The following is a 24,380-nucleotide window of genomic DNA, read 5'->3' as shown; positions in this document are numbered from 1 at the left end:
ACGATGAAATAGAATTTCTTCCATCTTAAAAACAATATTGATTTCATTTTTCCCACCTGATATATGTAATATTTTGTACATAATTGTAACTATACTGTATATGACATTTTATATTCTGATCGTTTCCCTTCACATTATATACAAGCGTTTTCCCAATTGAAAAATTATAATTTTCTTACATATGGGTGCCCTCATTTTTGGATATTTAAAGTATTTCAAAAATTTTTATTTTAAGACTTATTGAATGTCTGTTTCTAGTTCAAATTACTTCATAGACTGGGATTGTTGACATAAAATTACTAGGTCAAATGTGTTAATGTTTAGAATTACTAGGTCAAAGTGGCATTCATTTTATTTTTTATTTCTATGCTCCTCCTGAATTAGAAAGCTTGGTGTCTGTCTGTCAGTCTTTTGTATTTCTTTTTTGTTCACATTCATTGCCTGTTTGTATTGTGAGTCTGACATTTTTCTTACCTGTTTTATCAGTTCTTGTATATTAAGACTATAAACATTTTTCTTATTTATTGTAAGCATTTTCTGTTTATGAATATCTTCCTTATACTGTTTTTTATTTTTTAGATTCATCATTTTTTGGATTTTGTGAAACAGATTTATAAGGAGCTTCCAAAAGTAGTGGTATGATTTTAATATTATTTGAATTTATTACTTATATTTATTTATTACTTTCTTATTCCAAAGGGAGTTTGGAGCAGTTGGATTGAAGGAATAATTGGGGGATGCTAATTTTAGAATGGGGAATGTTTATTGAGGTCAGAATCTAGGTTGATAAGTCAGTCATTTAAAAAAAGAGTTCTTTTGGTTTCACTGTTTAGGTTAAATAGTATATTCTTACTGTAGAAATTTTGCAAAAAAAGACAAGATAAATCCATATGGTTCTCACTTGCAAGCAACCATTGACATTAATGTTACGTGTTTCACTTGGTGCTTTTTAAAGATGGTTGTGCTCACAACTGTGAAGCCTTTTTGGGGAGGTGGTGTATACTTTCAGCATAATTTTGTATCATTAGAATTCTTTCCTTTATTGAAAGAACTCTTTCCAAGCAATGCCAGCAGTGTAAGAGTGTGTGGAATAGAAGAGGAACAACTTCTCTGCATTTTATTCTCGCTTATTAGAAGTCCAAGCTGTAAACAGTTTGGAACATCTTCCAAGATCTTTTTCTGGCAGTCATAATTTTTAGTGGCCCCATAATTTTCTGTCATATGCATGTAGCTCAACCATCTCTCTGTTGCTAGTTTTCCCAGTTTTCAATTCTTTACTACCACAAATAAATGTTTTGGTAAAAATCATTGCACATAAATTTGTTTTTAAAGAATTTTTTTAAATGAACATATGATAAAGTTGTCTTTTAGGTATTTTAAGGATTTTAACCTGCTAATAATGTATAAAACTTAAAATTAATTACATTCTGAATTATCAGGTCATGTTACCTACCATTTCAGCCAGAGTTTTTCATAAGAAGCTGTTTTGTTTAACCTTTATCCGATGAAAGGGAACTTTAGATCCCGGCAAGGAGTGGGTCCCCCTGGTCGAATTTAAATGCTGACGGAATTTAAATGCCGTCTTTTAAAGGTTAATATGAAGTCCAAATTCCTCTGAGAACTAAGGATGACAGTGAGTTCCTGGCCTTTATAAATGTCTCCTATTCTTTGCTTCTGGTCCCGTCTTTGATACCTATCTGGGAGACTGTTTGGAAAGTTAGTTCAGTAGGGACCAGCTCCTAGTTTCTCATCGCTGGAGCGATGGGGTCCATTCTGTTGCCTCACTGAGGCAGTAACGTAACCTGGCATGCGTTTCATCCTTCCTCAGCCAGGAAGGAGCACTGGGTTCTTGGGACAAGTTTTTATTTTCTGTTGTGGGAGGTGGAGAAATGTTGTCTCTGTCATGTTGTCTTTATAGTGTTGAATAAAGAGGAGCCCAAGTACTATGGGTTTGAGCAAGATACATACATGCAGGACATTTGGTTTCTCCCACCACATGTGTCAGGTTTATTTTACTAAGGAATATTGTGTTTGACTTATTAGGAAAAATGATTTTTCTTGTTCTTCTGTAGAACCGCTACTTTGAGAACCCTCAGGTGATCCCTGAGAACACAGTCCCTCCCCCAGAAATGGTTGGTATGATCACAACAATTGCTGTAAAAGTCAATCCTGAGCGTGAGGACAGTGAGACGAGAACAGTAAGTTTTTTCAGTTGTTTTGCTTTTGTTTTTATCCATGTCTCTCTATTTGGTAGGTGAAAATATGAGACAGTGACTTTTTTTTATTAAAAAATTAAAAAAAATTTTTTTAAATTGATTTCAGAGAGGAGAGGGAGAGAGAGAAACATCAATGATGAGAGTCATTGATCGGCTGCCTCCTGCACACCCCCTGCTGGGGATCGAGCCCACAACCCGGGCATGTGCCCTGACCGGGAATCGAACCACAATCTCCTGAGTCATAGGTTGATGCTCAACTGAGTCACGCCAGCTGGGTGAGATAGTGCCTTTTTAAACCCCTTAAGTTTTTTGTTTTTTTCTTAAACACTTGGAGGCATTTAAGATGAACAACTGTGTGTGCATGAGAGAGCATCACTGATTCTACTGTGTAGGCTCAGACTGGTGAAAATGAACTCTTGCTTTGACGCAAAGATATAAACAAAATTGTAGTGGAAATCCAGAATCACCTGTTGGAAAGAGAAGCTGACCAGGCTAAAAGGGCTTCTTTTCCATCCTTAGTGTTGACATTAATGAATCCCTTTAAACATATAGATTGTAGATCAGTGTGTGAGAGCATGGGCTCTGGGGACAGAAGCTCTGGGATGACATTCTGGCCCCAACACTTGGGTTTTCTGACTGTTAGAAAGTTCACGAACGTTTGTTCTGGCCTTAATTTTTCTCTCATTATCTGAAAAACCGGTCTTGTGGAATTTTGTGAAGTTAATGCTGGTAATTGTCTGCAGGTAATGTATTTGTAGTATGTGCCACAAAGGTAATTGAATATATTTTTATTGAATATATTTTTATGATAGAATTAAGAATATCAGCTGTATTTGTTTTACTGAAATGGTTTTGCAGAATTTAAAAAAAAAAAAAATCTTTATTGATTTCAGAGAGGGGAAGGTAGAGGGAGAGAGAGAGAAACATCAATGATCAGAGAGTCGTCATTGATCGGCTGCCTCCTGCACACTCTGCAACTGGGGATCGAGCCCACAACCAGGCCTGTGCCCCGACCGGGAATCAAACCTCGATCTCTTGGATCCTAGGTTGATGTTCGACTGCTGAGCCACACCCGGCTGGGCAGTTTTGCAGAATATTTTGATTTGTGCTAGGATAAGCAAACTGCATTTTGAATAAAGCCTTCATTCCTTTGCTCTTCCTGAATTAGAAACTTGTTTTCTGTTTATCAGTATTTTTTTGCTGGTCTGTTCTATTCATTGCCCATTTGTATGAGTCTGACATTTTCCTTACCTGTTTCATGAATTCTTATATATTAAGACTATTCATTTTTTTCTTATGTATTGTGTGCATTTTCTGTTTCTAAGTATTTTTGAATAAAACTGGGTAAATATGCACTCTTTGCCATTGTTCTTTTAAGTAAATAATAGATACTAATTTAAAATTTTTCTCAGATGGCCCTGGCTGGGTGATTCAGTTGGTTGGAGCATCATCCTATACACCAAAACGGCTGCAGGTTCCTTCCTAGTCTGGGCACATGCAGGAGGCAGCTAATCGATGTTTCTCTCTTCCCCTCTCTCCCTGAAAATATAAATATATATTTTATGTATCCTCGAATGAGGATTAAAATGATATATATATAGTTTTTCTCAGATGATTTGAATTTCTAAGTTTTGACAAATTTTCTTGAAGTTATTTACTACAGGTGATTACATTGGAAAACATGAAAACCTCTGTATTAAATTATAGTTCTATATACTTTGTTTTTAAAATAGTTTGGATCTTTCCGCATAGATACGTCGGTATTTCCCTTCCCTTCATTTCAGTGGGGTGATGCTCAGTACTGGGGTGCTGACTGGGGCTGGTGCCACAGGGATAACTACAGTGCTGCTTGTTTCTTCTCTCTTTCAGCATTCCATCATTCCAAGAGGATCTCTTTCTCTGAAAGTGTTGGCAGAATTGCCCATTATAGTTGTTTTAATGTATCAGGTACGTATATTGTTACTAGTTTCATGGGTTTTTGGCTTCTTATTTTATGACAAAGTTCATATCTAATGACGTGTGGCAAAAAGATGTGTATGATACCCACATGCTAACTAATGCAGGACTCCTGTCATTTCTTTGTTATGCCAAACTACTTTCCTATAGGAGACAATGTAAAAGCATGAAACTCTGATGTGTTTCTTTTAGCTCTACAAACTGAATATCCACAATGTAGTTGCTGAATTCGTGCCCTTGATCATGAATACCATTGCAATTCAGGTGTCTGCACAAGCCAGGTGAGGTTTCCTCAGACGGTGACATACTGACTGTCATAGTGCTTTAATTCCAAGTAAATATATACTTTGCTGTTGTCATTTTAAGGCATAAAATTTTTAAGTGATAAAATTTTGGTAAAATTATATTTAGTTTTTACTTTTTGAACTTCTATGATGATAGTAACAGTTATTTTAGTTCTGTATTTTAAAAAGATGAGCTAAAGGTATTAAACCTTGGTTTTTGGTGTCTCATAAATTTAAAACTTTTATTACGAATTACTGTACTCATTTCTATCTGTGGGATCTCTAAGCCTTTCTCACCTTCAAGCTTTTCTTTGTTCTTGCTGTTCTTTTCAGCATGAGGGCTAGAATTTCTTTACCCCCTCAACTCCCCCATTTCCTCCACCCATCAGTCTTGATCACTGACTAGGTGAACCATGTTCATTCTCTCCGTGAAGCTTTTTCTCAAACTTTACAGCTTTCCTCTTAAGACCTTTCTCACTTTCCTTTTTTTTCTTTCTTTTTTTTTTTTTTTTTTACAAAATACGTCTTTATTAACTTCAGACAGAGGAAGGGAGAGGGGGGGAGAGAGGGAAACATCAGTGATGAGAGAGTCTGATCGGCTGCCTCCTGCACTGCCCCTGCTAAGGATCGAGCCCGCAGCCCGGGCATGTTCCCTGGCAGGGAATCGAACCTCGATCTCCTGGGTCATAGGAAGATGCTCAACAGCTGAGCCAAGCCAGCTGGGCCTCATTTATTTTCTTGACTTGTAGCGTATTTGGCTCTGAGTCATTTGAGGGTAGGACCTGAGGGTGAATCAGTGCTAATAGCCCTTGTGGCCCTAGCATGGGCTCTCTCTCACTGAGCAAATAGTTACCCTAATTCTGTCTGCTGAATGATTGGCTTTATGGGATGCACATTGTAACTGCTGTGGAATGGCTTGGAGAACTGCTTACTTTATGTCTCTAAACCCTTTATATTATTTGGAACTGCATAAAAGTGTAGAGTATAACTTGCTGCTGTGTTCTTCTGGTCTGTAGAAATCAAACTTGGGCTCAGTAATTATTATAGGCTTTTAATTAATATTAATGTCACCTAAAGAGTGAAGAGCTAATATTGTAAATTTTATTCATTTATCATTTAGGCAACATAAGCTTTACAATAAGGAGTTGTATGCTGATTTCATTGCTGCTCAGATTAAAACATTGTCATTTTTAGCTTATATCATCAGAATTTACCAGGTAAGTTCATTGACTTTTGTTTTAAGTCAGGTTTACTGAGATATAATTTACATACGATAAAGTTCACCTTTTATAGGTAAACAGTTCTATGAATTGACAAATGCATATAGTTGGTAACTACCAACATATCAAAATATAGAACATTTCCATCACCCGCCAAAATTTTCTTTTGTACTTTTGTAGTCCACTTCCCCTTCCTACTTTCAGGCCCTGTCAAGCACTGAAAATGGACCGTTTGGTTTTAAAAATTTTAGTTGGGTACCCCTTGATACTTTAGTCAGCTTGAGTCACCATAGTGAATTGCTTTACTAAAACATCTCAGAAAGAGATTGTGATTAGAACTTATTCTGAGTTGTTTAAACATGTCTCTGGTGTCATTCAAAACTTGCATTAATATGATGACATAGTAAAAAGTATTTTTTTTTAAATTTCAGTATTTCTCCTTTTCCTTAATGTAATACGTACTCATTCTTGAAAGTTGAGAAGATATAGGAAAGTACAGTGAAGACATCCATAATCCCATTACGTAGAAGGAGCTATGTTGCTAACCATCCTTCTTGTATGGTGGTGTGCTCACACAAACTATTAAAACTTTTTGTATGATACTTGTTTATTACGCTTGTTACTTTCTGGGGTCCTTTGAGCCAAGCTTAGTGTTGTTTTTTTTTTTTTAATATATCTATTGATTTCAGAGAGAGAGGAAGGGAGAGGGAGAGAGAGGGAAACATCAACGATGAGAAAGTTGTCATTGATCGGCTGCCTCCTGCACGCCCCCGACTGGGGATCGAGCCTGCAACCTGGGCATGTGCCCTGACCGGGAATCGAACCACGATCTTCTGGATCGTAGGTTGATGCTCAACTGCTGAGCCACACCTGGCCGGGCTTATTGAATTTTTTAAAAAGTTTATAAATCTCGAGTTTTTCTTAATACCCACCAATCATTGTAACTGTGTTGTTTTCCTCTTATTTTTATAGGAGTTGGTGACTAAGTACTCTCAGCAAATGGTAAAAGGAATGTTACAGTTACTTTCAAATTGTCCAGCAGAGACTGCACACCTCAGAAAGGAACTTCTGATTGCTGCAAAGCACATCCTCACAACAGAGCTAAGAAACCGTATGTCTTCTGTCTGGAATTCTGACATGAGTGCTGTCCACATCTTTGGGGGTGGGACTCTGCTGACGCTCCATTGTTCTTTTGTTTTGATGTGAAGAGTTTATTCAGGGAACTTACTTACGAGGTGTGTCTTGGGCAGCAGAAGGCGACATGGATATCCTTCGCCTGATACTGCCTTGTTGTGGGAGTCTAGCTCATGCCAGTGCTCAGATACTTTAGGCTCAACTTGTCCTGTCCTTCTTGCTGTCGTGAGTTTATTCTCACCCTTCTTCTCTGCCTCTGAGCCTGCCTCAGGGTTCTCCCTTTATCTTCTCAGCAATCTCACAATTAATGTGATGATTTCCTTAGCATAGCTTACCTGTTCTGAGACTTCCTTGGTAGTTTTCTGCCTTTGGACTGCATACCTTTTGAAATAGCTGTTTGCTCTCTGACTTTAAAGGTGAGAAGGAAACTGATTTTTTCCCCCTCCATGCTGTTAAATAATGGATTCGTTCTGTTTTAATGCACAGGACTGACACTTGCTTTTTGCTAATCTGATAATTATGCTTTTTCTATTAGTAATTGAATTTTAATTTTTAAATACTTTTTATATTTGATATGTTGAGGTCATTAGGTTGAAGTTACATCCTAATTGTTTTGTTATGATAATAATTTCCCCCCGTAATTTTTCAATATTAAATGTTTTATTTGCTTGTAAATTAGAGCATGCTTAAAACTGAGATTGGGCTTCTTTGCATAGTTTTTAAACGTGAAAAGAAGGGTACAGTGTGAGTGTTTACACTTGAGTTAATACAGTAAAGCTCAGATATTTTTGTGCTATTAAAATACAAATTGTAGTGTGCCTTTTGTATGTGGATATCACTGAAAGGAAGATAGACTTAAAACATTTTTTTGAACTGGAACACATATAGAAAAGTGCACAGAAGGGATGTATGACTTCACCAGAAATTATGGAACAAACATGAGTGTGTCACTCAGGTTGAGAACTTGAGTATTGCTGGTGCTCATAGCCTTTAGAGCTGACTGCCATTGGGACTTGTTTGGTGGTGGCTTCCTTTGCTTTTTCCTTTCCTATGTGTTCATCACTGAATAATATCAAAATAGAAGAATTTTATTTATTTACTTTTATTAAATTAAAAAAAATATGTTTTTATTGATTTTGGAGAGAGAGGAAGGGAGAGAGAGAAAAACATCGATTGGTTGCCTCCCGTACACACCCCAACCAGGATCGAACCTGCAACCTGGGTTTGTGCCCTGACCAGGAGTGGAACCTGTGACCTTTCGGTGCATGGGATGATGCTCCACCAACTGAGCCCTACCAGCCAGGGCAAAATAGAAGAATTTTACTTATTTATTTATTTCATTTAAATATATCTTTATTGATTTCAGAGAGAGGAAGGGAGAGGGAGAGGGAGAGATAGAAACATCAATGATGAGAGTCATTGATCGGCTGTCTCCTGCGTGCCCCCGACTGGGGATCAAGTCCGCATCCCAGGCATGTGCCCTGACCGGGAATCGAACTGCGATCTCTTGCATCCTAGATCCATGCTCAACCACTGAGCCATGCCCAGCTGGACAAAATAGAAGAATTTTAAAAGGAACGTTTTAAATCTACTGAAGTTACTGGGTTGTGCCTTAAGTACCATTCTCACAATAACTTTCCATATTCCTGCCATTTAAGTAATAGGGTTTTGGAGGTGCATATGGGGTGCTCTGTAGCAAGAGGTTTCTACTTGTTGGAGTGCTGATGGATTTAAACTATTCTCATGCTTTCCATCAAGCACAACCAGGTTCTCTGAGGCCCTACTGCTTGGTTTCAGTCTTATGGAACCTGTTCCACAAAGATTAGTGGGTTTCCAAGATGCTGCTCTCCAGGGGTTGATCACATTAGACTTGATGAATTCAGCTTTTAGGACACTTTATTTTGAATCCCATAGTAGCTCCTGGAGTTAAATAGGTGATAGCATCACATCTCAAAAAAGTTTTTATTGAAAGAAGCATTGAAAGAATCATGTTAAATATTAACATTATTGTAAAATGAAAAAAATGTATGCACATAGTTAAAATTTACACATCCAGCCCTGGCTGGTGTGGCCAAGTGGTTAGAGTGTTGGCTGCACACCGGAGGGTTGCAGGTTCTATTCCCTGTCAAGGGCACATACTTGAGTTGCAGGTTCTATCCCTGGCACTGGTTGGGGTGCGTGCAGGAGGCAACCAGTCGATGTGTCTCTTTCACATTGATGTTTACACATCCACTAACGTTTTCACGTAGCCTTTTTTGGCATCTCAGATGATATCAAATGATAGCACATTTGCTCTAAATCTGAAGATCAGTAGTTTGAGAAAACCAGATGGTTTAACAAAGTTACCCATTTCCCTAGAGATTCTGGTTCTTGGGCATCTAGAAACCAGTGCTCTACCACTTAAATTTTTTTTTTAAAATCCTTACTCAAGTATATTTTTTCCATTGCTTTTTCAAAGAGAGTGGAAGGTAGAGTGAGAGAGAGAGGGCGGGAGAGAAACATCAATGTGAGAGATACATTGGTTGTCTCTTGCACATGCGCCGACTGGGTGGGGGATAGAGCCTGCCACCAAGTTATGTGCCCTTGACCAGAATTGAACCTGGGACCTTTCAGTCCAAGGGGCAACGCTCTAACCACTGAGCAAACCGTCTAGGGCAGTACCACTAAATTTTTTATCCTTTCTCCTTGAATTTATCCCCTAGCCAGCCCTCCAGCATTTGTGTCTGTGCCCTTTGCATCTTTCCTTCTGTGCCTCCTTCCTCTTGGCCACTTCACTGAGGACAGTCCAGGGACATTCCCTCCCCTAGCCTTGGAGGGGACTGCCTGTTGCTTCTTTCATTTGGCACTTTTCCCTGTGTTGCTGTGCTTTGTTAACCAGAGACGTGCATTGTGTTTCTCCAATGTATATATTTTATATCTTTGACTCTCAGTAGCTCTTTGCTGGTGAAGAATGTACTTTGTTGACTTATTGAAGCTGACCACAGTGTCAGGCTTGTTCCAGAGTCTAAACGTTCTTTGGATGTTTGTGGCCAGAGTTCCCCAAGGGGCATATGGAAAAGAGGCCTAGAAAATGCAGGTTGCCACCCTGTCTGCACATCCTCTGAAATGTGAATTGTCCCTGAGTGGAGACCAGCTCTTTCTAGTACTGTTAGGTCTTGAGGCCTGCAGGGGAGGAGGGTTGGTGATGGTTCCCTCTGCAAGACTGGAGGAACAGAGGAGCCCCTGTCAGTTTCATCCAGGGAATTAGAACCCCTAAGCCCATTTCTTTGAGAACACTAAAATTTCCTAGACCTTTGTAATTTATATGCAGAAATATTCTTATTTCTCCGTAATGACTAATCATAAAATGTTTAAGAAGGATGACTTCAGGGCAGTGTATAAAGGGACATTTAGGAGATACTGCGCCCTTTTCCAGACAGGTTTGGGTTGATGGTGGCAGCTTTTAAGGATGAAGGAATGTGCCTCTGGTGAAGTATTGGCGAGTTCTCTACGGGGGGACATGAAGCTCACCTTTTCTTAGTTTATTCTGACACTGAATGTGATTCCAGCTGTGTCTTTGACAGCAGATGACTTATGTGGCTCAGGAAAGCCAGTGTGTGCTTTTCTCTTCACCCTTTTAAAAATCTGGATTGCTGATGGACTACGGATTGGCTACTGTGAAAGCACTGTTATGTAATGTATAATTGGTTTAGTTGGTGATATGTGCAATGGATATTTGTGTTCTAGAGTTCATTCCTTGCATGGACAAGCTGTTTGATGAATCCATTCTAATTGGTTCAGGATATACTGCTCGAGAGACTCTCAGGTATGAGATTAAACCTATGCTATCTGGCTAATTAAACGTGAGGGGTGTTGAATCCTGGCACTTCATGTTACAAGCATTTCAACAAACATTGGCTCTTGGGCCCTCACTTCCGTTGAATTTAGAATTGCAGGAATTTTTTGAAATGTCTTCAGTTGCTTTTTGTGCCTTAGCTTAAAGGGAAAAATCAGAATAGTCATTTTGATTTTAAATGAATCTTTTCATTATATAAGAATATTTGATAACCTATCAAGAAGAAAGAAGGAAAGGAAACCTTTTGGTCCTGCACAAGGAGCTCAAGTTACACATATAATATTTTGATGTATTTCCTTCTAGTTTTTATTTCTTGTGCATTTTACAAGATAAATGAAGCTGTGATCCTGTTTATTGTTTCTCAAGGAGAAAATGAACATTTAATTGTCTTTAAAACATAAAATTAATGAACATTAGTAATTTTTTTGGTCTTTAATAAGGGAAGTGCAATGGATCTTTTAAAAATATGCAGAACACTTTGAATATGGTGTAGACTGTTCACTGTTCTCTATATAAAAGTTGTAAATTAGTAAGACATGCTTTATAACTTGGGGTTGAACCTGCCTGGAGTTGGATGTTAGATCTTGTCACTCCTGCTGGAAACCCTCCAGTGGCTTTCTGTTGCCCTTAGACAAAGACAAAACCCAGATTCTTGACTGTGGCTCCCAACTCCTATGGGATTTGGCTCTTCCGTCCCCATTCAAACACCTGCAGCCACATTGGCCTCTCAGCCCCTGGGCTGCTCCACTCAGGACTTTGTCTTTCCTGTTTCCTCCATCTGGAAATTTTTCTGGCTTTTTGCCCTAAAGCCCCTTTTTGTCTTAAAGGTCTCAGTGTCAATGTCACCTCAATGGGACTTTGCTGGGCACCTTATCTTAGAGTGGTTCCCCCATCTGTCTTTTGCACAGTGTTTCCGTATCTCCCAAGCACTATTCAACTTATACACTTTATTTATTTACTTGTGTATTTCCCCTCCTGTAAATAAGCTTCCTGAGGGCAGGAGCTCTATTTAATTTGGTCACTGTGGTATCCCTGGTGTCTAGACTGATATCTGGTAGGTGTCCAATTGTTTCTTGAGTGAAAGCACTTAATAACCCAGACATTGTTGTATCTCTATAAAATGGCCCCAATACCTGGTAGGGCAGAAGTAGGTTTACAGTTGTTCTTATGGAAAATAATACAGTAATTAATAAGTCAATTCAAGAATAGACTGGTTTGCATACTCACAACTGTAAACCTATTTTTGTCCCACCCTATATTAATTGATACTATTATCTTTGAGCAACAAAACCCATTCAGTGCATGTTCCAGCCTATAATTATTTGTGCTCAGGCTAGTGTTTCTATAACATCATGGACTTGGAAAGTAAAGATTTAAGCTCTAAGATTAGAGTGTCAGTTGTGTAGCTGGGGAAACTGGAACCCTATAAAGTGTGCCCCAAATATGCTGTCCCAGTGGTGGTGTTCCTGGGCAGGTAGTGGTAGAAAGGGTGGCTTGCAGATGTGGTCCTGTGGGAATGTTGAGATGCACACTAGCAGAGATTTCTGCCCACAGGCCCCTTGCCTACAGCACTCTGGCTGACCTCGTGCACCACGTTCGTCAGCACCTGCCCCTCAGTGACCTTTCCCTCGCCGTCCAACTCTTTGCGAAGAACATTGATGACGAGTCCCTGCCCAGCAGCATCCAGACCATGTCCTGCAAGCTCCTGCTGAACCTGGTGGACTGCATCCGCTCCAAGAGTGAACAGGAGAGTGGCAACGGGAGAGATGTCCTGATGCGGATGCTGGAGGTACGGGCTCTCTGGAGGAGTCCCTGTGCTCTTTAATCCCACTTGATGCTGAACTTGTACCACTGCTTTACTGGAAAGTTTATGGGGCCACCAGATTGCCAAGGGTGATCCCAGACATTCGATCACTTAGGTTTAAATCCCTGTTCACCCATTAACTAGCCAAGTGTCCATGGATGGGTTGGTGAACTTCCCTTCTAACCAGGGATACTCAGTGTCTGCCTCATAGGGTTGTGAGAGACAAAGCAACACATGAGACCTCTTAGTACAGTACCTAGCAAGGTCCATATAGTAAAGTGCTCAATTAGCTGTGACCATCTCTGGCAGGGTGCCCAGTTGGGGGTGTGCGTAAGGGGTAGAGTGTGATTTCTGCAGCCAGCGGGCAGTCTCACAGACCCTGGAGTAGTCCTGGTTTGCGCCCAGGCCTTGCCTCTCTGGCCAGTCCCCAGCTCTCCTGAGCAGAGTCTTCACAGGTGCCGTGGAGGCAGTGCTGTATCTGTGGTCACCAGAGGGGGAAGACCTCACACTCTCCTTTTTTACACAAAGCAGACTGACTTCAGGGGTTCCAGAGAGCTCTTCTTGTCCTGTCTTTGACAGGGTGATTGACCTGTTGAAAAGGAATGATTTTTGTCTCCCCGCCACTTTCTCATCCTGTTAGGTTTTCGTTCTCAAATTCCACACCATTGCCCGGTACCAGCTCTCTGCCATTTTCAAGAAGTGCAAGCCTCAGTCAGAGCTCGGGGCTGTGGAAGCGGCTCTGCCTGGGGTGCCCGCCGCCCCCACTGCCCCGGGTCCTGCCCCCTCCCCTGCCCCAGTTCCTGCCCCTGCACCGCCCCCGCCCCCACCCCCCACCCCTGCCACCCCGGTGACCCCAGCCCCTATGCCTGCCTTTGAGAAGCAAGGAGAGAAGGACAAGGAGGACAAGCAGACGTTTCAAGTCACAGATTGTCGAAGTTTGGTGAAAACCTTGGTCTGTGGTGTCAAGACAATCACGTGGGGCATCACATCGTGTAAAGCGCCGGGTGGTAATTATGCTCTTGAATTATTTAGGCAAACAATGTTTTGCACAGAGTGGGTTTTATTTGCATTGACTTATTATACTATCTCTTTTCCAGAAGCTCAGTTCATTCCAAACAAGCAGTTACAGCCCAAAGAAACTCAGATTTACATAAAACTTGTGAAATACGCAATGCAGGCTTTAGATATTTATCAGGTAAGGAAGTGCCCTCAAGCCTGTGTACTGAGTATGGAAATGACCCCTTAGAATTAGAGATGTTAGTGATGGAATAGGCCTTGAGAGATCTATTAGTTTTGGATGGTCTACAGTATTTGTATTCCCAAGTTTGCTTTTGTTCTGTAGCATAGCATTGCATTTATGGTGAGAATTCTTTTAAGTGTCAATGGGTGTATTTTTGGGGGAGGTGGTGTAAATGGAATGTAATAGGAATAAGATTTAGGTTTACTAAATTTGTTCCTTTTTGGAACACTTAACAAAATTGTTTTTTTTAAAAATTATTTTCTGACCCTGGCCGATGGCTGAGTGTATGCATTGTCCTGTATACCAAAAAAGGCTGTGGGTTCAGTTCCTGCTCAGGGCACATACCTAGGTTGCCAGTTTGATCCCCAGTTGGGGCACTCGCGGGAGGCGATCTATGGATGCTTCTCTCTCACATCGATGTTTCTGTCTGTCTCTCCCTCTCCCCGCTCCCTCCTCTCTCCCTTCCTTTCTCTCTAAAAATCAATGAAAACATATCCTTGGGTGAGGGTTAAAAAAATCATTTTCTAAAATTTAGCTAAGAATAGAGAATTTGAAAGATTTCAAGGAGGCGTTTATCTAATTCAAGTGCTCTGTTTTAAGTATGCAGCTGATCTGATCAGGTGATGGAATATATTCAGAGATGTTTGGTTTTAATGCCCATGGTTTGTTTTTTTCCCTGTGCTAGGTCCAGATAGCGGGAAATGGACAAACATACATTCGAGTAGCAAACTGCCAAACTGTTAGAATGAAGGAAGAGAAGGAAGTATTGGAACACTTTGCTGGTGTGTTCACAATGATGAATCCCTTAACATTTAAAGAAATCTTTCAAACTACAGTTCCTTATATGGTGGAAAGAATCTCAAAGAATTATGCTCTTCAGGTAGAAAACTCCTTTCTTATATTCTTTCAACATTATAAAGTTATTTGTTTTTGTGTTGAATTCTTGGTGTTCTGTTTATTTTGAAGATTTTCTAAATACTATGTGTAAGAATGTGCTTTCAGAGCAAAATTTAGAGAAATATTAAAATTTTAGTAGAAATTCAGTATGCGTTAGGAGTAGGCTCTCGGCATTTGATGGCGAGAATAGAATACCAGATTAAGTACTTGAACCGAACTCTTTTCCACTCAAGGCTCAGTAAGTCTATTTCATTTTTTCCTTTTGGTGAATAATTTCTTGGAGTGTCTGACAGATTTGATTTTGTATTTTTGGAGTTTATTTCTCCTAAAGCTGCTTTGGGGAAGGGATTATTTTTTGTTATATTCTTTTCTTGTTTGGACAGATTGTTGCCAATTCCTTCTTGGCAAATCCTACTACCTCTGCTCTGTTTGCTACAATTCTGGTGGAATATCTCCTTGATCGCCTGCCAGAAATGGGCTCCAACGTGGAGCTCTCCAACCTGTACCTCAAGCTGTTTAAGTTGGTCTTTGGTTCAGTCTCCCTCTTTGCAGCTGAAAATGAACAAATGCTAAAGGTAAAGCTTATTTAGATCCAAGCAGTACTTTGTTTTAGGGTTGGTTGTTTAATTCTTGTTTTCACTTTTGAACAAAAACTGGAATGGTTCTTTTTATATTTGTAAAGTCCTCTTTGAAATAAAATATTTGCAACAAATAAGGGTGAGGTGTGAGAAACGTTTCATGTATTTCTAAGCAGAGTTTAATTCATCTGGTGATTTAAAATGAAAACTCCAAAGCTCCTGTGGTAGGCAGTGGGTTGTCATTAGTATTGCTACCACACATTTTCTTTTTTAAATTCAATTTATTTTTCTGGATTACACAAGTAAAATTAGAAGCACATCGACCTCATTTTAAATATTAAGTGATACGCAAGAATATAGAAGGAAAAAATTGTCTTCATCTACCTCTCAAATCTGTTGAGATATGTTAGCCGTTTTCCATTTTAACTTTGTTTCTTGTGTGTGCATATTCTCTGTGGCAGTACGTAAACATCCCTGAAAGGAATGCTTAAGTCAGTAATTCTGACTATTTTGTGTTCCTTCATAAGATGATTTTGGAGGAGTGTGTCTCCAACATTTTCATTGATGGCTAATCCTGTATAATTTGATCTCATCAGTTGTTCGAACCTAGAAAATGGGTAAAAACCTACTCATGTCACCCTTTAAAATTGGCAGATGGCAGAACAGAAACCTTGTAAACATTCCCTTCCATTTAGGGCAAAATTTTGATTCTATAGAAAGTCGAATATTACCACCAGTTGAGTCTGAAGAGAGATGTTTCACATGGGGAAAATTTGAACCTGTAAACAAGATCCATTTTTTTCTAGAGTAAAAGTATAGATAGTGATAAAAAGCAACAGTAGTCTGTGCTTTTATGTGGTGGTTGTCTTAGTCTTTTTCAGTTACATAGTAACCTCTTAACAACCTTAACATTATTTTTTGTGTGTCAGTATGAAAGAAAAATACTTGATTAAAAAAAAAAAAGTAATTGTAATGTGTCCAAATAACTTGGTATCTTCAAATAATTCAGCTTGTGCCGACATTAGGTACAACTGTACAGAACAACAACAGAAACAAGCTGATGGGAAGATGGTCGAGAAAAATAGAGAACAAATTCATGGAACTTTCAGTCTAGAGAACGTATATGTAGTTGACTTATTCTGTAAAATAAATAGGTCATGCCATGTACAGTAACAAGCTTGGAACCGTGTCAGTGACTGTACCAACAGTTTATAGTTCATGGTTCACTTTAAATACACCTGCAGAAAAAGTGTCATGTTAAATTTAATCTGTCACATGTCAAAACTAGGATTTAAAGTACAAGATAAAAACCTAGTTTGGCTTAAAATGTTAATTAAAGTTACTATAAGCTCATAAAGTACTTTTTTTATTAAAGAAATACCCATTTTTCAATCAAGTCTTCCAAAACCTTATCTTAAATGTCTTTTGAGGCTCTTCCAAACTTTACATGCTTGATAGGAAAGTTTAGTTCCTTTATGTTACTTGTTGCGTTTAGATTGTTATAGGAAACGGACGTCTTTCATCTTGTTTGATGATTTAGTCTCACACAAGAGTGACAGTATTCATAAGAACTGCAGAAGTGACAGGAACCTATTAAATGTTTCTTTCACACCCAAACTTGTGGAAACCAACATATATTTTAAGAGAACAACAATTTGCCTCAATTAATTTGAGTCAAATAAAAGTTGGAAAGTTCTAGTTTTGTTTTTCCTTTTGGAATAAGTTTATAAGAATTACCTTCCATTCCTGTGTGACTGCAGTGAATATTTAGCACACTGCGTGAGGGTGTGGACCCTCCGCACGTGGAGCCCACTAACCTGCCTTTTCTCTGCCCTGCAGCCCCACCTGCACAAGATTGTGAACAGCTCCATGGAGCTCGCACAGACTGCCAAAGAGCCCTATAACTACTTCCTGCTGCTTCGGGCCCTGTTCCGCTCTATTGGGGGTGGTAGCCATGATCTCCTGTATCAGGAATTTTTGCCTCTCCTTCCAAACCTCTTGCAAGGTCAGAGCAATGATTTTGGTTACCTTTTAGCCTCGTGTGTGTACCTGAGTCTGGCTGCCCTTGGTTGTTGGTGTTCATCCTCTGTATCCATTGAAAGTCATGGTGAGGGGATATATATGCATGTCCCCCACAGAGAGAGAAAGCCCCCCCCCAGTCCCTATGTTCCACTCTCTTTAAAGTCTGTGGGACTTTGAAAGGACCCCCTCATTCAGTTCTGGGCTTTTCCTCTATAGTCAGAGTTGAATGGGAGGTGGGAGGTTTTAGTTTCCTCATTTAGGACTTGGTTGTGCTTTTATAGCATTTGGTAAGCGAGTCTGGAAAGAAAGTTGTTTGTAGTGGTTTTGTAAGATCAGAAATCTCTAGATTTGAGAGAGAATCAGAACAAGAAGGGAAAAAGCAAGTTATAAAGCTGATTTGTAAGTTTATGTTTTTATTCAGTTGCTAATTTGCACAACCAGAATTCTATAATTTCTGTGTAATTAGGAATGCTTTTAAGATATAGAGCTAAAGGGGATCGATCTTGAGTCCATTCAGTGTTTATGGGTGTGAACTGATTAGAAATACTATCTTAGGAATTTGTAGTTTTGTTGTTTTAAAATTATCTATTTATTTGAGAGAGGGAGAGAGACAGACATCGATTTGTTGTTCCACTCATTTATGCATTGTCGGTTGATTCTTGTGTGTGCCCTGACTGGGAATTGAACCCACAACCTTGGCATATTGGGACAACGCTCTAACCAACTGAGCTACTTGGCCAGGGTGGAATTTGTGTTTTTGTAAGGCTGAGCTCCTGGCATCTTGGCAAGGGATTAAATCTTCTGTATTTTCTTTGCAAATTCTTTAAAGAGAAGCCGTTTACAACATAGTATATCCAGAAGGCAACTGGGAAATACGTATTTAGATATTGAATGTAACATGGTTGTAAGTTCACCAGGCAAGGTGCTTACCGTAATCAGGCTCCGTTATTCATATTTAACCCCATCTTTCGGCAATTCTCAACCTGAGTCCTCTGCTCCCCTCAGTCTGATTTCTTCCTGCACACTCTGTGCTGTCCCCAAGCTCATCTCTCCCTACCCAGCTTTGTTCAAGCAGATGCTCTCCTGGAGATTTAGCCTTTCCTCCTTTTCATCCTGCTCCTCCTCCCTTAGGATGCCTTCCCCGTCAGCTCCTCTCTGGGCTCCGCTCAACCTACAGTACTTGGGATGCACCTTGTGTTGGGTCTGCTGTCCCATGCTTTCCTCTTTCTAGCTTGCCTCTAAGCGCTCTGAACCAGTCTTGACCTGACTTGTGTCAGTTAGGAAGGAGCTCAGTAAATACTTGGTTATCCTCATGAAGAGTGGGGAGTTTGGCTTTATAAGAAGGAGGCTCCTCTCTATAAAAAAACAAAGTGACCTGGCCTGTGTGGTTTAGTGGTTGAGCCTTGAACCAGGAGGTTGCAGTTCGATTCCCAGTCAGGGCACATACCCAGCTTTCAGGCTCTATCCCCAGAGAGGGGTGTGCAGGAGGCAGCTGATCAGTGACTCTCATCATTGATGTTTCTGTCTCTCTCCCCCCTCCATTCCTCTCTCTGAAATTAGTAAAAACATATTTAAGCCTGACCAGTGTGGCTCAGTGGTTGAGCAGTGACTTATGATCCAGGTGATTGGGGTTTGATTCCCAGTCAGGGCACATGCCTGGGTTTCGGGCTCATCCCCAGTAGGGGGCGTGCAGGAGGCAGCCGATCAATCACTCTCTTATCATTGACGTTTCTATCTCTCTCTCTCCCTTTCCTTTCCTCTCTCTGCAATCAATAAAGACATATTAAAAAAAAAGTATTTAAAAAAGAGTTTAAAACCAACCAATAAAAAAACCAAAAGTGACTGTTTGGAAAAATATTTATATTTTAGAGCATAAACATCAACTGGTCTACTGGAAACTTGAAAGACGATGTAAAATTGTAAACCTCAAACTTGAGATAAATGTCTCATATCATAAGTCTGTGTCTTTAGATTGGACTTACTAATAGTGTAACATTATTAAAAGGTTGATGTATAATATTAGCTATATTACAAGAGCATAATATTATAACTATAACTTAATATATAATAATTATATGCAGTCTGCTGTTGTCACTATGACTAGCACAGACAAAGGGGATCATGGATGCAGTTATAGAATAGGTTTAGCTAGTTAATATAGTAGCTTATAAGGCGTAAAAAACTCTTCCTATCATCACGTTGATGTATATAGTAAAAGGTGTACCAGTTATTTTGTACAGTTAACTTTGGCCAGTGTTCGGAAGGTAACTTCTGTCTCTGACTGCCTCACACCCTGTTGTTAGGGCTGAACATGTTGCAGAGCGGCCTGCATAAGCAGCACATGAAGGATCTCTTCGTGGAGCTGTGTCTCACCGTGCCCGTGCGGCTGAGCTCTCTCTTGCCGTATCTGCCCATGTTAATGGATCCCTTGGTGTCTGCTCTCAATGGCTCTCAGACGTTGGTCAGCCAAGGCCTGCGGACTCTGGAGTTGTGTGTGGACAACCTGCAGCCCGATTTCCTGTATGACCACATTCAGCCAGTACGAGCAGAGCTCATGCAGGTAAGTCTGGTTCTCCTAAGCACCAGCAGAGGGCGTTAGGTGCTCATGTATCTCGTTCTTAACAGGATTTTAGGCAAGTGGTTTCCGGCACTGCCGGGCCACCGTTGAGCTCTCCGTGCTCAGGGGTGGACTGTCTGGAGGATGCAGTGGTGAAGCTTTCAACTTACTTTTTGCATCTTCTGGCTTATGAAAAGATGTAAAGAAATACTGTCAGTATTGCGTGAATATTTGTTTCTCAGTACTGCCCCCGTTTTTGGAGGCTTTACAGGTGTTATTTTCTCATTTAGTTGATGACTTACAAAGGCAGGGGTTATGGCCACGGTTGCTTCCAGGAGATCCTTTCTTTGTTCATAAAAGGTCTTGAGCTACGCAGTAAAGAGATGCAGATTCCTAAGGGAAGGCATAGCTGTCTGCAAATATTTTTATATGTAGATATTTTTTAAACACTTAAAAAAATTTTTTTTTAGAGAGAGGAAGAAAGGGAGAGAGAGAGAGAAACAGAAACATCAATCAGTTGCCTCATGCACATGCCCTGACTGGGATCAAACCTGCAACCTGGGTATGTGCCCTGACCAGGAATCGAACCTTGCAAATGTTTGGTGTATGGAACAACACTCCAACCAACTGAGCCACAACGCCAGGCAGCACTGTATAACTTTTGTTCATTAGAGTTCATATGTCATATCAGGTTTTTCCATTTTGTTTTGTTGCTGTTATTGACTTGTAATGCGGTTGGTAATTGTTAGAGGTTTAGGCTCCCTGTTAATCATGTGGGCCCCATTAGCATACAGTATCTGACCCCAAGCTGGGATCAGAGTTCTGACAGCTTTATATGATGGGGACTCAGTAACTCCTAAAGGACAGAAGTCTTTGGACAGAGTAGATTAGAGATGGCAACTTGGAAGAATTGACCCAGGTGTGGGTGAGCACCGTGTGAGAGGAGGAGGCAGGGAGGGGTTCTCTGGCCTCTTGCAGTTCTCTGAGGCAGACAGCTCTGGGGAGAGACAGGGTCCAGTCTGCTTTTGGAGGCACAGTAACCCACCCACTAGACAGGTGGGATAAGCCGCCTCACTTTAGCCCCATCAACCAGCTAAGTCTACATGAGCATCGGGAGATCAGAAGCTCTCGTTCCCACTGCCTGCGCCTCCTGGGGAGTCAAGCAGAGGTCACTTCAGAAGATATGTGAGGATTGGGTGGGCCAGGTAGAGGGGTTAAAGGTGAGGGGACTTAGACAACACTTCTTAGCAATCATTAAGGCGAAGCCTCTTTGGACCTACAGGAACATAAGAGAAACTGGAATTTTGCTCTAGAGGAAAGTACCCAGATTTTCTGTTGATTATTGCTGGACACTAATGTTGGGCATTGCTTCAGAAGGTGATTTAAGACATAGACTTTAATAATGAGCTTTTGTAATTTTCAATACAATAATTTAGCTGGGAAAATTGACAGTTTTTTGAAACAGTTGAGTGTGTGTGTTTCATTTACTAATTGTAAGTACAAGGTACATGTTATCTATTCCTATAATGGCAGGTCCTAGCAGGATCCACAATTCCTCCCTTTGCCATCCTTCCTAATGTGGGGTTTGAAATGTATGAGATAATTTATATATCATGTTTTGAAGTTATAAAACCTAATAATAGAAATAAAAACCTGAGAACTTACCATCTAACCCCAGGATGAGAATTTACCAGTAAATCGCATTTCCCCCTGTGCTCCTCCCAATCCCATTTTGTAAAGATGCCTAAACTACGTATTGCTTAGTTTTCTTGCTTTTGAGCTCTGCAGTATTTACTGTATGCTACTGCTTGTGTTTCGGGAGCATGGAAGAATGTTTATATTTACATACGTGATTTTGTAAAGACGAACATTCTCTGGGAGAATACACAAGATCAATAGCCGTGGTTCCCCCAAGAAGGGGAATGTGTGTGGGGGAAAGAGATGTAAGGAAGACATTTTGCTGTAGAGTCTTTTATAACTTCTGGATTTTGATTTGTGAACCATGTGAATGCCTTACCTTGAAAGGATTTTAATGAAAGCATGTTGATTTGTAGGCTTTATGGCGCACTCTACGCAATCCTGCTGATAGCATTTCTCACGTGGCCTATCGTGTACTTGGTAAATTTGGTGGCAGTAACAGGAAGATGTTAAAGGAATCCCAGAAGCTGCACTATGTTTTGACTGAAGTTCAAGGCCCCAGTATTACAGTGGAGTTTTCCGATTGTAAAGCATCTCTTCAGCTCCCAATGGAGAAGGTAAATTTGGAGGTCTCTGGGAGCTGCTTAAAGATACTATAAGTTTCATTTTAAGAATTTCTATTTGAAAATATGTGAATAAAACATGTCCTTTTTTGGGAGGGAATTTCTAACTCAAAGTAGAATGAGATTTATTTGGAGACCACCTTGGTAGGTGAGGGAGCTTTCGTACCACTGGGAGGGGTGTTGCCCCTGAGGCTTTGGACCCTTGAGCAGTTCCATCTTTCCTGAGGGACCAGAAGGTGACACCCTGCCTTACCTGGCCCTGGAACTTAGTCTGTTTTGATGCCTAATGGGCTTTACCTCAAATGTCATTTAGAACCCATGCTAATTGCAATCTTGTCTCTCATCCCGGTCACTCCAGAGCACCTAGTTTTCTCCTATCCTCTATCCAAACAGCTCCTGCTGTCTTTCCTGGCTCCTTAGTCAATTGTGAGCAGCTCTCTGGTTTCTCTCTACATACCCTCTAGAACACTTTTCATTGCATAAAAAATGAACAAACCGTGTCCCCAATGTCTTGCAGAGTGCTCCATTGAGCTACTTTGGCTTTATCCTCGTTGAAGACTGTTCCCCCTTCACCTCATTGAGCCTCCTAGTCCTTTGTTACACACATTTTATTCTATTTAATTGTAATCTACATTGTTGCATTTGAATTTTCCTCTTTATTGTATGACCAGCCTTTTTTCCACCTTGTATTATATATAGACTTTGTGGCTATGTCTTTTCATAACTTTTTAAAAAAAAATATATCTTTATTGATTTCAGCGAGAGGAAGGGAGAGGGGGAGAGAAAGAAATATCAATGACGAGAGAGTCATTGATCGGCTGCCTCCTGCATGCCCCCTGCTGGGGATCAAGCCCACAACCCAGGCATGTGTCCTGACCGGGAATCGAACCACGATCTCCTGGATCCTAGGCCGATGCTCAACTGCTGATCCACGCCCGGCCAGGCTCTATTCATAACATTTATCTAGCTCTCATATATTGAGTATTTTAAAAAGTGCATTAGAGTAGACTTTTATGTATATTTGAGCAACTCAGCCATTTCATTAAGCCCATGTCAGCTGGGATTCCTGAGCTCCTTGCAAATCTGGCCTTAAACCATCGTTTGATGGCCCTGGATAACTCAAAGCCTTCCCTTCGCTTAGGCTAACTCTGATCTATCCAGTTGCTTCATATTGTACAACTTGGCATGGTTACCTGTCTGGAAAAGAATTCACCCACATTTTGTTTTTTTTTGGTTAAATTTATCAGGATAACATTGGTTAATCATATTATAGAAATTTCAGGTGTGCAACTTTACAATATGACCTCTGTAAACTCTATTGTGTGCTCACAACCCGAAGTCTAATCTTTCATCACCGTATACTTGACCCCTTTACCCTTTCGGTTCTTCCCCCACTTCCTCCCCTGCTGGTAACCAGCATTCTGTTGTCTGTATCCATGGGGTTTTTTGTTTGTTTTGTTTGTTTGTTGCTTTTTGTTTTCTGTCCCATGTATGAGTGAAATCATGTCCTTTTGTATTTTGACTTATTTTACTTAGCTTAATGCTCTCAAGATCCATCTATGTTGTTGCAAATTGCAGTATTTCACCAGCTAGGATGGGAGAAACCAGGTATTGAGGATAGGCTTCCACAGTCTTCCTGGACCATGTGGAAACTTCATGGTGCTTGTGGAGCTCCTTTCCCAGCAGGCAGCATCCTCGGCTGTGGCACACCTCAGTGAGCTGAAGGAGTCGACTAGGCAATGGGAATGAGCAACGAGGCCAAGCCCAGTGCCAGTGAATTTCCATTAAAACAATCCTGCTTTTGGCATACTTTACAGTCCTTTATGTTTTTTGGTGGGTAATTGGCTTATAGCTTACGTTGATTCTTAAAAATAAGATTTCTAAAATTGTTCTCACATGATTTATTACCTATTAATGACCAGATTAGAGGCAGTAGGAGAAAGGAGAGTTCTGCAGTGCCCCAGGAGACTCAGATGCACCGCTGGGTGGTGTGTGGCCATGTGTGCTTTGGCGCCTGGCTCGGTCTGGAGGGCAGGGCTCCGTCCCTGTCGGCTCCTTCTCTGGCTCCTCACACAGAGCCTGGATAAATCTGTACTCTTTGCTGTAGATTAGTTCTTTGATATATATGTACATAATTATCATTAAGTTGTTATCTTGGCTGTTAAAGGTCTCCTATTATTTTTGTGTGTGATTGTGCCTCCCCTGCCATCCTGGTCAAATCTGTTGAAACGGAAAGGTTGAAGGTGAGTGAGTGCAGCTATACAGGGTTCTTCTTTTTTAAAAATAGACTTCATTTTTTAGAGCAGTTTTAGCTTCAGAGCAAAATTGAGCAGAAAGTTCATTGTTCACATATCCCCTCCCCCAGCACAACTTCCT

The 24,380-nt window shown here is 40.4% G+C and overlaps 1 protein-coding gene across 11 annotated transcripts in view; it reads left to right on the top strand.

The window, feature by feature from the left end:
- Window positions 1-24,380, top strand: part of TRRAP (transformation/transcription domain associated protein) — a 116,382-nt gene that overhangs the window by 12,471 nt on the left and 79,531 nt on the right. For 10 of the 11 annotated variants that reach the window (XM_081136855.1, XM_081136853.1, XM_081136847.1 and 7 more), the window contains exons 7-21: window positions 580-636; window positions 2,073-2,198; window positions 4,086-4,163; window positions 4,365-4,453; window positions 5,577-5,673; window positions 6,649-6,787; window positions 10,537-10,615; window positions 12,200-12,434; window positions 13,090-13,456; window positions 13,547-13,644; window positions 14,375-14,569; window positions 14,970-15,161; window positions 17,004-17,169; window positions 19,490-19,746; window positions 21,798-21,998. In XM_081136855.1, the coding sequence (XP_080992981.1) occupies window positions 580-636; window positions 2,073-2,198; window positions 4,086-4,163; window positions 4,365-4,453; window positions 5,577-5,673; window positions 6,649-6,787; window positions 10,537-10,615; window positions 12,200-12,434; window positions 13,090-13,456; window positions 13,547-13,644; window positions 14,375-14,569; window positions 14,970-15,161; window positions 17,004-17,169; window positions 19,490-19,746; window positions 21,798-21,998 (2,376 nt within the window). The remainder of the gene's footprint in view (window positions 1-579; window positions 637-2,072; window positions 2,199-4,085; window positions 4,164-4,364; window positions 4,454-5,576; window positions 5,674-6,648; window positions 6,788-10,536; window positions 10,616-12,199; window positions 12,435-13,089; window positions 13,457-13,546; window positions 13,645-14,374; window positions 14,570-14,969; window positions 15,162-17,003; window positions 17,170-19,489; window positions 19,747-21,797; window positions 21,999-24,380) is intronic. The other variant, XM_081136851.1, reaches the window with a different exon arrangement.

Source organism: Miniopterus schreibersii, assembly GCF_964146895.1.
Source record: "Miniopterus schreibersii genome assembly, chromosome: 4".
Classification (NCBI taxonomy): domain Eukaryota; kingdom Metazoa; phylum Chordata; class Mammalia; order Chiroptera; family Miniopteridae; genus Miniopterus; species Miniopterus schreibersii.
This window is presented reverse-complemented; position numbering and strand designations above follow the sequence as displayed.